This window comes from Mesoplodon bidens, assembly GCF_964165515.1.
Source record: "Mesoplodon bidens genome assembly, chromosome: 16".
Taxonomy (NCBI): Eukaryota; Metazoa; Chordata; class Mammalia; order Artiodactyla; family Ziphiidae; genus Mesoplodon; species Mesoplodon bidens.
Window position 1 is genome coordinate 8,597,244 of NC_138173.1, and position 12,812 is coordinate 8,610,055.

The following is a 12,812-nucleotide window of genomic DNA, read 5'->3' on the forward strand; positions in this document are numbered from 1 at the left end:
GGTTTCAAGAATGTTAAATGCATTGCGTGCCATAAGCCTTTTGGATTGCTCATTAGTGAATTATAATTTCACACTTCATTTAAAATATTCTTAAACATTTTCTCACAGTAAAAAGGTTTCACACAGTAATTAAAAGACCCAGTTAACAAAGTCTGAGAAGTCTGATTTCCTCATGGGGAGTGATTTTGCTAAATTGTAGCATTTCAATTAATATAATAGAACTTGCCAAATATAAATTTTGTATTCCTGTGACCCAGCATATTATTGCCTGATGAAAAGTGAAATAGTGTCTACTCTGAGGAGTTAAATAAACATTTTAACTTTTTTTCCTTTGGTGTAGATTGAAGATGAGCTTTTTAATCCAGATTACGTGGAGGTTGACCGGATAATGGACTTTGCACGTAGCACAGATGACCGGGGAGAGGTAACAGAAGATCATTTGTATTAGGAGCCAGTGACGCAGAGAGCTTACGTGTGCTTATGGAGAATGATTGTGGCTCCTAGATCTGGTTCTGGTCAGGGCCTTGGGTTATGTATGACACACTTGCTCTAAACTTAACTGAAATTTATTGACTTACTATTAGTTTTAGGACTTAATAATCACTGTAAATGTGTTTTTTGTTTAGTCTGAGAGCTTTTTAAAAGAAATCAGTTTTCAGTGTGAAGCAAATAGATTTTTTCCACGGTTCCAGATATGATCAGTAAAGGATTCAGTATATTTTGGTATAAATCTATTACGTAGCATGAATTTCCCTTATAAATTAAGAGTGCTCTTGTAGCAGAATGCAGTTCAGAGACATTTAACATTGGACGTCCTTAGTGAAGCTGATGGATCTCATTTAATGTGGTGCACAGAGGATACTATAAAATCTTTCTCTTTATGAGATCCCAGTCTAGGCACGCCCAGGTTGCTTTGCAGAACCCTACGAGGTTGTTAAGGACAGTTGATAGGGCATGAGAGTAAAGACAAGTCTAGTGACTTCTGAGCTTTGTGTCTTAGTAAGTATATGCCCACCCACCATGAGGTATGTCATTCCTAGCTTCTTCTTGTAAATTAAACTTTATAAAGGTTTGGGTCTTGCTTGTCTAGTGAGTCTGCAGTGAACTCCCATTTTACTCCAAACTCTGTATCACGAGGTCCATGATGTTTCAAAGATCGTGTCTGTGACATGATGTTTACCTTTCTAGTTTTGCTAAGTTGTACTTAAAAAAAATTTTTTTTTCCCATCGTGTATTTACCTAGTACAGCAAATGTTTGTAACATCACAACCAGGTCAGTGTACCTTGGTCCTGAGATGAAGGTCAACAAACCAAAATATTTTCGAGAAGAAAGACAAAGGAAGTCGTTTTGATCTGTGTTATCCAAAATATTTTGCTCTGCAGTCTTTCTAGAGCTCAAACACATTATTTTAAAGTGATAGCATGCAAATAGTATCTCTTGAAGAAGAAGGCAGAAATCCTAATAAATTGAAGTCTGTTTCTCATTCTCTAAGAAAGTAGCCAGTTAGGCAAATATGTAAACACACCAAGATGGCTTTACCATATAAGTCTGAATCAGACGCCCGACGATTTGCACAGCTAAGAATCAGGCTGAAATTCAGCTTTGTTATTTGCTAGCTATGTCTGTATACTTTTTTGGCTTTTGAACATGACTTCCCAGTGGCTTAGATAAAAATCAGTTTGTTCTGAATAATATTCAGTCATATTATTTCCAGTTTAGACTTGAGACTCTGTAACTAAGGACTCCTCGTTCAGTGGTCGTAGCTCTAAAACTTCTCCCAGCTCCGTCTCACTGTGTCTGGGGACGTGTCTGTCGGTAAGCGCGGTAGAGCGTGAACCCAACTGTGCTGTGTTTAAACCCGGCCCAGCCTGTGACTCACTACCTGGTGAAGTGGTGTTCACTGCCTTACGAAGACAGCACGTGGGAGCTGCGGCAGGACATCGACCAAGCCAAGATCGAAGAGTTTGAGAAGCTGCTGTCCCGGGAGCCGGAAACAGAGCGCGTGGTAAGGAGGGTGAGCGGCGGTGGCTTTAATGTGTGTGGTCTCCGAGAAACCACTAATGGGACTTTTACTGTCTTTCGAAACAGGAGCGACCTCCTGCTGATGACTGGAAGAAATCGGAGAGTTCCAGGGAGTATAAAAACAATAACAAACTCAGGGAATACCAGTTGGAGGGAGTGAACTGGCTGCTTTTCAATTGGTACAACATGTACGTAAATCGTGGGTTTTTTTCACTTAAAAAAAAAAAAGCCTATAGTAGCTTTTTTGTCGTTATCTAAAGTATTGATCAGATATAGCTTAACATTTTAACTCGCTAATAGGAATTATTTTAGAAGAGAAAAGCAAACCCTGGAAGTATGCTTGATATTTGTTTACTTAACACATGAATTATAGAGATTGCTAGAAGTGTGTAGAAATAATTTTTATGTCTTAGAGCATTTTGTTTGAAACTGTATTTTTTTGTATCTAAGGGAACATGTAAGGCATTTATGAGTATGAAAGCACTGTCTTGTACGTATACTTACTAAAGTTTCCTTGTTTTATTTCCCTCCCAAAGGCGAAACTGCATTTTAGCAGATGAAATGGGTTTGGGAAAAACTATCCAGTCCATTACATTTCTCTATGAGATATATTTGAAAGGAATCCATGGCCCTTTTTTAGTAATTGCCCCATTGTCCACAATCCCCAACTGGGAAAGGGAATTCCGGACCTGGACAGAGTTGAACGTGGTTGTGTATCATGGGAGTCAAGCTAGTCGTCGGACCATTCAGTTGTATGAAATGTACTTCAAAGATCCCCAGGTAAAGCATCACAGGCGGGCGGTCCTTACGCTTATAGACATTTTAAGGCGTTGGATGTTAAAATGGGCTCAGACCTTTGGCAGGGGAGGTCTAGATTTTGCAGATAGAGAATTTTGCTTTAGATTTCTTACCCAATTTGTGTTTGTCTTAGAATTCCCCATCTTTTGATTGCAGCTCTTTATTTTTATAGCCTTGGTCATTCTAATTGTTAGAATGAATGAAATTTCGTTTTACCTTGGATGACTGCTAAAAATCATTTAATGTGTTGCTATGCTCATTTGGTTTATTTGGCAAGCCCTAGAAGAAAGCGAAACAAAAAATGGAGTTTTTAAATGTGAATGGAAAGAATATTGTGTTATTTATTGTTGCTAGAAGTGAAAAATACTAGATATGTAGTATTAACTGGTACATTGAATGAAATATACCCAAAGGGGAGAATTTATACTTTGGCTGTTAGGAGCAACTGCTATGATTTTTAACTAATTTTAGTTACCTGTCTGCAATTATCCTATGATATTGACAGTGAAGCATTATAAATGACAAAGAAAGAAGAATAAATAGTATACGCGAAAATAGTTTTAAGCAGTAGGCGGAAAATGGAAGTCCTATAGCTGGAAATAGGACAGAGTTTTGTTTTCTATGTTTGTTTACCTTGAGTGTAAAATCTGACCTACAATTAAATACTTAAAGGAGAAAAAAACTAAAATCTATTTTGGTGTTGATCTTTAGATTTGGGAAATTGTTATAAGTTCTGTCCTGAGTTGAATGTTCTTTTCGTGTTAGCACGTTAAAAGTAAAAAGCAAGTTACAAAAGTTTAGATAAATAAATAAGAAGTTTTAAAAAGTAAAAGCGGTTTTAAAAAGTTGTCTCAGTACATAATCTCTTTGGCCTTTCACCTTTTGGAGTCTGTAGGATGTAACTAGAATGGCCACACTTAGTGACTCTTCACTGCATGTGATCTGTAAGGAAATTGGGTTGGAAATTTTACTAACAATTTTCAGACTCCCTTGAAAAAGGTAAGGTTTTAAAACTCTGTTGTACCATAAGAGCCGAAAACCTCCAAAACACCTTGAAAACAAAGTATAAGTGTTACCTAGAATAAAGATGTCCCCAAGGGGATCAACACATATATTTTATGCTATTTATTCATCCTTAAAGTTATTAATGTAATCTTTAATGCTAAGTAATAATCCAAAGTTGTTCTTGTAGGGTCGAGTGATAAAGGGGTCCTATAAGTTTCACGCCATCATCACTACGTTTGAGATGATTCTGACCGATTGTCCTGAGCTGCGGAATATTCCCTGGCGCTGCGTGGTCATTGATGAAGCCCACAGGCTGAAGAATCGGAACTGCAAGCTGTTGGAGGGACTCAAGCTGATGGACTTGGTCAGTGGTCATGTTGGCGATTCCCTTGACCCCGAATAGAATTGTCACTGACTCGGTACTCCTGTTGCTCTGAATCTGACTGATAACCTTTGAAGGGGGTTTGCAAAACCAGTCAAACACTGTGATGTGTGCTCCTGCGCTTTCAGTGACTTAAAAGTTGCTGCTGTCTTCCTGATTCTCACGCTGTTGGTTGGTTTCTTTGCACAGTTGTATCACAGCAGAGGATGGTCATGGTATTTTTCACTGAAATGAGTTTCCAGTATTTGCTTTTCCCTTTGTTTGTAAATACTGCCATTTCATAAGCTGTTGGGCCAAATGTTAGCTCCGTGATGATCATCCAGTTATATTCCAGGGCTCGTAGGTTTTGGTGTCCAGGGGCCAGGAGGACTTGTAGGTGCAAGTTCTCAGTAAGTTGAATGGATATCTGGAATTGGTTCAGTTCATGCAGACACTCAGAAGTTGGGGGCATTGCAAGACCTTGAGTTTGATCTGGAATTTTAGATATGTCTATCCCATACTCTTCCAGCTTCCTAAGGGATAGTCAGGGCTTCCTGATTAGATTTTTTTTCAGTAGGAGTATCATAGGAAAACATACTGTAGAAGTGGTAGAATTTGACTGATTTTCCTTTCCACACTGCTGTATGATTTTCTAGCAGAAATTACTACATGACTCAGTCATCCTCAGGTTTCTTTTCACTCTGTAGTTTACAAGATGGGTTTTGATCACTTGTTTTTATTTTTAATGTACATTTAAGAAGCAAAGATATTGTTATTTAACATGTCTTGGATGCTTTGATGAGCTTTTCAAAAATACAGAAAGATTTTACAAATCCCTTTAGTGTTGACTTCTATAGATTAATTTGATCTCTTGTTAATCGAGAGTTTGAGATGGGAAGGAATATGCTATATGTTCACAGCTTGTACATTTCTAACGGAAGACTGGTACCACGGGAAAGAACACTTAAAAGCTTTCTGTTGCAGCTGGTTCTTTGAAGCAGCTTCTTTTATTCCTAACTTAAGGGGATTGGATTAACCAGCTATTCTTTTAATTAACAACAAACAAAAATCTAGTTTTGTTTAAAGGAAAAGGTCTGACTGAATTATCCTATTTAGGATGGGATTTCCCATCCTTAAGACCTTTCTCAGAGCAGTTTTGTATTCTTTGGTGTTCAGTCCAGAGAACAAATTAGAACACTTGTAAATGGTGAACAGTCTTGAAGACATGAATAAGCATGTGGAAAAGAGAAACTCTTTGGTCTCTCTAGGTGATATTTTAGTCTTACATTGAAGTAAACCTATTAATGTTTAGGTGAGCATTAATTCTCATGAAATATCTCACTACGTCTTCTGAGTAGGGACCCATCTTCACAGTGGTCCATATAAGACACAGTTATGGCACCATTTCCTGAAGGCTTAGATAGTCATCTGAGTTCATTTCCATTGTTTTCTGTTATTAGCGTCTGTGCTCCCAGGTAGTAGATTCTTACGGCAAAACAGCCCTTCATTGGTGAGCACAGTCCGTTTAACTGTCAACATCAAACAACCTAATTGTCACTGGGAGATTTCAAAGGATTTTCTGTGGTTTATAGGAATACTTCATTGATGGATTAGAGTTTGCCACCCAGATAATTTTTCTGTTACACATCGCAGTGCTCCCTAACCATTTTCACATAACGGCACGTAGAGAAAATGATACTTGTATGTCATACTGGGGTAAGCTGAGAAGGCTGGCCACTACTGCAGGTGACCGGCCCTGGGGTCCTGACTGTCACAGCCGTGCCAGCTGCCCCCAGGACTTGGCATACCTGTAACTCCTGCATGTCTCACCATGGGAAGCTCTGATTAACAAATGAACAAAATAATTCTTTCTCTGATGATCAAGAATCTTTACTTCCACAAGTTGTTTTCTAGATGGAACACATTATTATTGTTCAGCGTTAGAATATAGTTATATTTGTCCAGTTCTGAACAGCTCATTGCCTGGTCTTTAAGTCCTTACTTAAAACATCCATCATGAGAGCTTATACACTGGCCACTTCTTGTTCATCTTTTCTAGAATAAGTCACGGTGAAAATAGCAAATAATAACTATATCTAGCTATGGAGCAGGTCACAGGGAACTGCTGTTACCTGCACTAGACGCAGTTATGATGGAAGTGATTCGGGTTATCTTTAAGTGCGTTCTGAGAAAGGGAGGACCAGTGAATGTTTTCAACTCTTGCATCACAAGGGAAATTCCTGTGAAGATGCTGGGATGAGGGACATTTACGGTCCCCACTGTCCTCCACGGGAGCCCTGGAAGCAGGGCCATCTCCTGGTCCCTTCTTGACAAGGAGGGGACTCTCTGCAGGTAGCAGTAGTTCTTCATGGATTCTGTTATCTCATCTTTCATTGTCAGGAGGCCTCACACAAATTAAAGACTCTGCTGAAATGAAATCAAATGGACGCCACCCCATCAGAGCTAAAAAGAATGGTAACGTTTTCAAGCCAAAAGCCTAGCTGCTGACATAGTTGAGCTTGGAGATGATAAGCTTGAAAGCCCGTCTCTTACCTGACATTTTGTGACACCTGTATATTAATTGTATGTTACATAATAGTTACTTTCAAAGGGAAACCTGGTTTTGTTTTGCTAGCCATGCAGCCTTACCGAAGGGTCATATGTGTAATCATTTAGTGAAACTGGTTTTAAACAGCCCTTGAGGGGAAGCAGCATAAAAAGTTCTTTTTTTCCCCCCCAAATAAGTTAATTTTGAAATTAATAACTTAAAAGGCTTTTTCTGAAGTACTGATATTTGGATAGCGGCTCAGCATTTCACTTGGTCACAAAGGATATAAAAAAACTAGGAGACAATCTTTAGTACCAGCACAGCTCTGCCACAGCAATAACTCTTTTCCTGAATCTATGGCAGTATTTTAAACAATTCTTGGATAAAGTAATTTTGGACTTGAATATGTCAGGGACCGTGGCCCAGGTTGCTCACCAGTATGGTTATACATTAGAAAATCCTGAATGGATTTGCAAGCTTCTTACCCTTTATGAATTTAATGAGTTGGAAGATGATGATGGTCTGTGTATCTTCCTGAATCAGAGACCTCTTATTCAAAAGGGAGCAAAGGAAGAATAAAAGCAAATTGAACTGCTTCACCTCGCTTTCAAAGTACTCCATTGACAGATAAGACACGGTAGGTACTGAGGAAAAGAGCATATGCCCTTAGGTGTGTCACCATCCAGTGTTTACTGAGCACATACCCTCCGCTCGGCAACCAAGCCTTATCGGACTTCCAGTTGAGTCAGAATATTGCTTTTGAGCCTCCTAGAAGGTGTAGCCACTTTTTGAAATAGCTTTAGTAACTGGACTGTGTACCAGATGGCCAAAGTAGAAAATAATAAGGCCCTTCAGATTAATAAATTCACCGTGGTTAAGACTGGTCACCATGTCGGACACATGGAAGTAGGAGGCCAGGGGTACAAATGCATAAGGAAAGCTGGAGAAAGAGCTCGTAAACAGGAAGAATTGCTTTAAAGAAATACGTACTTTGGTTCAAGGAGACAAAGTCAGAAATAGCATCTGTTTTAAAAAAAAAAAGTGATTGTGGTATTTAAAACCAAGCTGACCTCTTTGCTAGTTTGAAATGTTTGCAGAAAAAAATAGTTTTTCATGTGCTGTTGCCTGTGGAAGACCTCCTTTTGTCTCTGAAGTGAGTCATGCAGGAAGTAGACGGGGAGGGGAGAGCCCTGTCGGTGTGGAGAGCAGAAAGAAGCGTGCGAGCTTTGTCTGAGCCTAGAGATTTGAGGAAAAACCTTAAACTTCGGTGGGGAGAGAAGCCTCAAGATGTAGGGGACCTGCGAAGCCACAGCACCAAAATGTTTCCTGGGACCTAAAAATCCCAGGAAAAAACAAAATGGCAAGACACGTTTACGGGGTCCGGGAGTCTCTCTGAAGCGGAGACCACGTTCCTCGCACCTCCGCCTTCGGATCTAATTCCTGTACTTTATGCAGGGCGGGTGCTGAAGTTCAGCGTTCATGAGTGGAAGTCGGAACATGCCTGTATCGGGAGAGGCTTTGGGGTTAAGAGACGCGCTTTGTTATGATTTGCTCAGTTGCCCTCCTCGCACCCCTGTAGGAACACAAAGTGCTGCTGACAGGGACCCCGCTCCAGAACACCGTGGAAGAGCTCTTCAGCTTGCTTCACTTCTTGGAACCAGGTCGATTCCCTTCGGAAACCACCTTTATGCAAGAATTTGGTGATCTGAAAACCGAAGAACAGGTACTTACCTAGTCTCCTTTGTATTTCAGTCACGTAATTGAAGATTAACTCCCGCAAGGGCAGAGCATTCAGATTTAACCATTTAAAAATGTAAATTATATCCATTCCCCGCTGCCCCCAACCAACCTCAGTAGACCGGTGGTGAGCTTTACACCCACTTTCCTTGGACATCCTGAGTCTTCGTTAAGGTGGTGTTCTGATTGGTTTGTTTGTCCCTTTGCCCTCCGGAAGGGCTGTCGAGATTCATAGAGAGGTTCCATACCTGTTCATGTACTTTTCAGCCACTGTGCTATTGAGTTTGGTGGTTTTGCCATGTATGCTTCGGGCGTAGTGTCAGAAGCTGCTGAAATTTGTCAAGCCATTTCCCTCCTGGAGTTCTGAGGTTCTAGTCTTATTTCTTACTTGGTCACATTGCTTACTTTTCTTGAGTCTACGTATTTTCATTCAGAAACATGGGTCCTAACTACCCTGCAGGATTTCTGTGAGAAATAAATAGGGTATTGCATATGAAAAGTGGTCGGTTATTTCATACATCGTGAGAATTACGTTGGTGTTGGTTATTAGGCTGTATTTGAGATGAACGTGGAGATACTCTTGAAATCTTGGTCTTCATGTGCCCCCTCCCCTAACTTACTGTCTAAAACCTCTTAGCTTAGTTCAAAGTGGAGTCTGTTTTGTTTTGTTTTGCTTTTCTTAAAATAAGAGCTGTCAGGTGTGCTGTTTCCTATTGCCAGTCAACAGAAAAGAGAACAGAGAGGGATGTCCCTGCGTGCTCATTGGTGCAGGGACCGGATAGCTCCTTGGCGTCCTCACACTTTCTATCAGCTCTTTCTAGAAAGGAAGAGAATTGAAGTGTGGCACTCCCATGACATTGTCTGTTCCTTCCTCGTCATCACAAAGGCTTAAGACAGACAGAAGGGAAAACTAACAGAATAAAGGGGGTTCTTTTCTGCTGTGTTGTACCGTTCAAGCCTCCTGGCTGTTCAGGACTCCTGGGCAAGCGAAGTAGCCCATCGGAAATTGGCCACGCAACCTTTATGCACTTCTGTTATGACATCTGTAGTGTAAGATCGGTGCCTTCATACCCTTCCTGGGCTTTGACAAATGAAAATGAATGGTAAATAAATAAGAGAATCGTGGTTTTTCATGTTAGTATATGTTTTACCATGCAAGCAAGTCATGATACTGGTATTTACTTGAGGTCCTTTTTTAGGTGCAAAAACTCCAGGCTATCCTAAAGCCAATGATGTTGAGACGTCTCAAAGAGGACGTGGAAAAGAACTTGGCCCCCAAGGAAGAAACGATCATCGAAGTCGAGCTAACAAACATTCAGAAGAAATATTACCGAGCCATCCTTGAGAAGAATTTTACGTTTCTTTCCAAAGGTGGTGGTCAAGCTAACGTACCCAACCTCTTAAACACTATGATGGAATTACGGAAGTGCTGCAATCATCCCTACCTTATTAACGGTAAGCTGCCCGCCTGGCACCTTGTTTCAGTAATTGTCAAAACCCCGGAAATCCTTTTCTCCCTCCAGACTGATGATTTTATGGTTCATAATCATCCCAGTGTGGGTTTCAGCATCTTCCTGTTCTTCACAAAGCCTCCTTCTCTGTAGCCGAGGGTGCAGGACTGTTGTCCCCACCGACCCCTGAAGCAGGACCTCTGCTCACCTCTCCTGTGTCTGCATCTCACCCCTTGAAGGGAGGTGTTGGGTGCTTGGTGGCTAGAAGTCATCAGACATGGTAACAGGTAAAGAGAAATGAGCCCCTGGTTGAGGTTTCCTTGCTCTGTATGTGTGTGTGTTTAGGTCAGAGAAGTTAAGGAGCACCTTTGGGGTGAGAGGCAGCTGTCCGCTGTCTCAAGACTTGGATGGGAGAAAAGTTCTTGCAGTCTGGAGGCCTCCAGCATCCATTCTCTAAGAGTGAGAGGTTACCTCAAGTGTTGATAATAGTTGGTTCCTGATGCTGACGGATGCTTTGTGGTCTTCCTGTTTTCTTAACTAAATTGGTGGTGTTATGAACCGATACGAGTACAGACCTGTATCATACCCTTCCAAAAATCATTAGAGGAATAAAGCTTTCATGCCTATGATGCGTTAGATACTCTGGGGAATACGAGAACCTTCAGTTTGTGAGGGATTGAGATTATGAAAGCTGTTAGAAAGCGATGGCATCGAGACATGGATTTTGCCCATCAGGGTTAGAAGAAGAAAGGGCATTTAGGCTGATGTAATCACACGAACATAGAGAAGGAGGCAAGAGAACAAAGGGGGAACCTGCCCAAAGTATAAAGGACGCGTAAGAAACAGCAGGATGGTGAACCTTAGACACAGTGGGACCTTGTGGGAAGCCCAGACGCTAGCTCGTGGGATTTTGGTGAAGCTTGGAAATGATTAGCAACGTGATTCAGGATGATTGATCTGGCAACATCGTATAAAATGCACGGGAGTAGGGAAAGACATAACAAGCAGAAAGCCCCCGCTAGGAGGCGACTGCTATAGTCCAGGCCGGAGTTAATGTGGGTTAAAGAAAAGTGATGGCCCGCTAAATCAGGGTGCTTGTGTGCAACTATAATTGGCCAGCAATTCAGTTAGGTTCCTTTCCAGGGGAGAAGGAACAAAGCCAGGTTTGTCATTATCACACTCCATGAGGTTCAAGTGCAGCTAAATTAAAGAGTTCCTCATCTCTCCCCCTTGCGTAACTACACACGTACCGACCACCTCACATCCAGAAGTTGCAGTTACTAAACGACAGAGTAGTCCCCACCTGGAACTGTCTCGACATAGCACACGAGGTCGTGGCTGTGGTGTGACATCAGTGGATGTCTTGTTCAAACTTTGCGCTTGTAGCTTGGTCTTTAAAGAGAGTATCATGTGTGATCATTGCCTGTTTAATGCTGCCAGCCTGCTAATCGCCATGTGTTTGAGAGCCTGTGAGGCCACTGTGGCGAGTGTCACCACCCTGGTCCTGAGCTGGGGAGATGGAGTTGGTGCTGAAGGTGGTTGATGGTATGAGTAAAACTCTGGTGCATGGACACACACACGTGAGAGACACACACACACACACACACACACACTTTTTCATTTAATGTCTATAAAAAAAAAAAATGAGGCACGGTAGCTTCCAAGGGGAAAAAGAAGGCACTAACAAAAGCTGAAATGCTGCAGCAGGAAGTGTGGGAAAGGAGCGTCTCCGCAGTGCTTGGTAGAAATCCGCCCTAGTCCCATCAGTTTACCTTGTCAGCTTACATGCTAATCACGTGCCTTGAGCATTGTGGAGGGGGGAGCCCACCCCAGACCACCGCCCGGAGGTCTCCTCCCCGGCTGACGGCTCTCCAGGGTCATTCGCTGTTGGCAGAGGTTCTGAGGACTTCCCAGGTGTGGATCCGTGGCTGTTGTTCTGATTGGTCACAGCTCGAGGTCAGCTTTTCTGTCCTGACAGCAAGTTACAAGGTGTTTGTTAAGCAGGCATCCTTACATGCCTTCACGTTGGGAAATTATAGTAAAAAAAAAAATAATACACACATGGACGCACCGGGTGTTACAGCTGCCCAGGTGACCTATGTAAAGGTTGTGTTTCAGAGGTTGCCCCAGGGCCAGCACTGTCTGTTCTCATCCACATCCTGGAGAAGGAAGGACAGTACTGACCCAACGCCGGCTCCACGCTCACTGATCGAGCAGTTACAGGAGGCTTGCAATTTTGAAAGTTAAACTGATGTTTGGGTTGGCTGTGAAAGAGCAAAGCAGCCCCAGTGAAATGAAAGTTCATTCAACAAAGCAGAACGTTTCTGTGATTGCGGACAAGAGAAGCAGCTATTGGTGTAGGTTGAGAGCGATAACATCAGCAAAGCGGGAAAATTATTAGAACTGATTGTAGAACACAAACTGTACATAAATGAGAACTGTTTCTAATATGTGCTGAGGCTTTTAAGAGCTTCGAGCAGTGTCAGGCGACCATAAACGCTTGGTAAGTGTTGCTAGTTGTTTTGCTTGCTAGAAGTTGAGCAGGTAACTGTATGTTACCGTATGTTAGAGTGAAAATGATGTCAAAGACTTGGTAGGGGCCCCGGTGGTTCAGGGCGACTTACGCATCCTCTGTTGGTGGTGGGGGGAGGGCGGTGGAGAACCGTGGGCAGAAAGAAGACAAGATTGAGCTCACGTGATGGAATGAATTTCAGAGAGAAAATGGGGAATCTGCAAAAGAAAATAGTCTCTTGGGCTTCCCTGGTGGCGCAGTGGTTAAGAATCCGCCTGCCAATGCAGGGGACACGGGTTCGAGCCCTGGTCCAGGAAGATCTCACATGCTGCGGAGCAGCTAAGCCCGTGCGCCACAACTACTGAGCCCGCAAGCCA

At 42.1% G+C, this 12,812-nt stretch overlaps 1 protein-coding gene across 4 annotated transcripts in view; it reads left to right on the plus strand.

The window, feature by feature from the left end:
* Window positions 1-12,812, plus strand: part of CHD7 (chromodomain helicase DNA binding protein 7) — a 179,588-nt gene that overhangs the window by 134,079 nt on the left and 32,697 nt on the right. For all 4 annotated transcript variants that reach the window (XM_081258041.1, XM_081258043.1, XM_081258044.1 and 1 more), the window contains exons 9-15: window positions 341-424; window positions 1,869-2,006; window positions 2,090-2,211; window positions 2,560-2,803; window positions 4,014-4,190; window positions 8,315-8,458; window positions 9,672-9,927. In XM_081258041.1, the coding sequence (XP_081114167.1) occupies window positions 341-424; window positions 1,869-2,006; window positions 2,090-2,211; window positions 2,560-2,803; window positions 4,014-4,190; window positions 8,315-8,458; window positions 9,672-9,927 (1,165 nt within the window). The remainder of the gene's footprint in view (window positions 1-340; window positions 425-1,868; window positions 2,007-2,089; window positions 2,212-2,559; window positions 2,804-4,013; window positions 4,191-8,314; window positions 8,459-9,671; window positions 9,928-12,812) is intronic.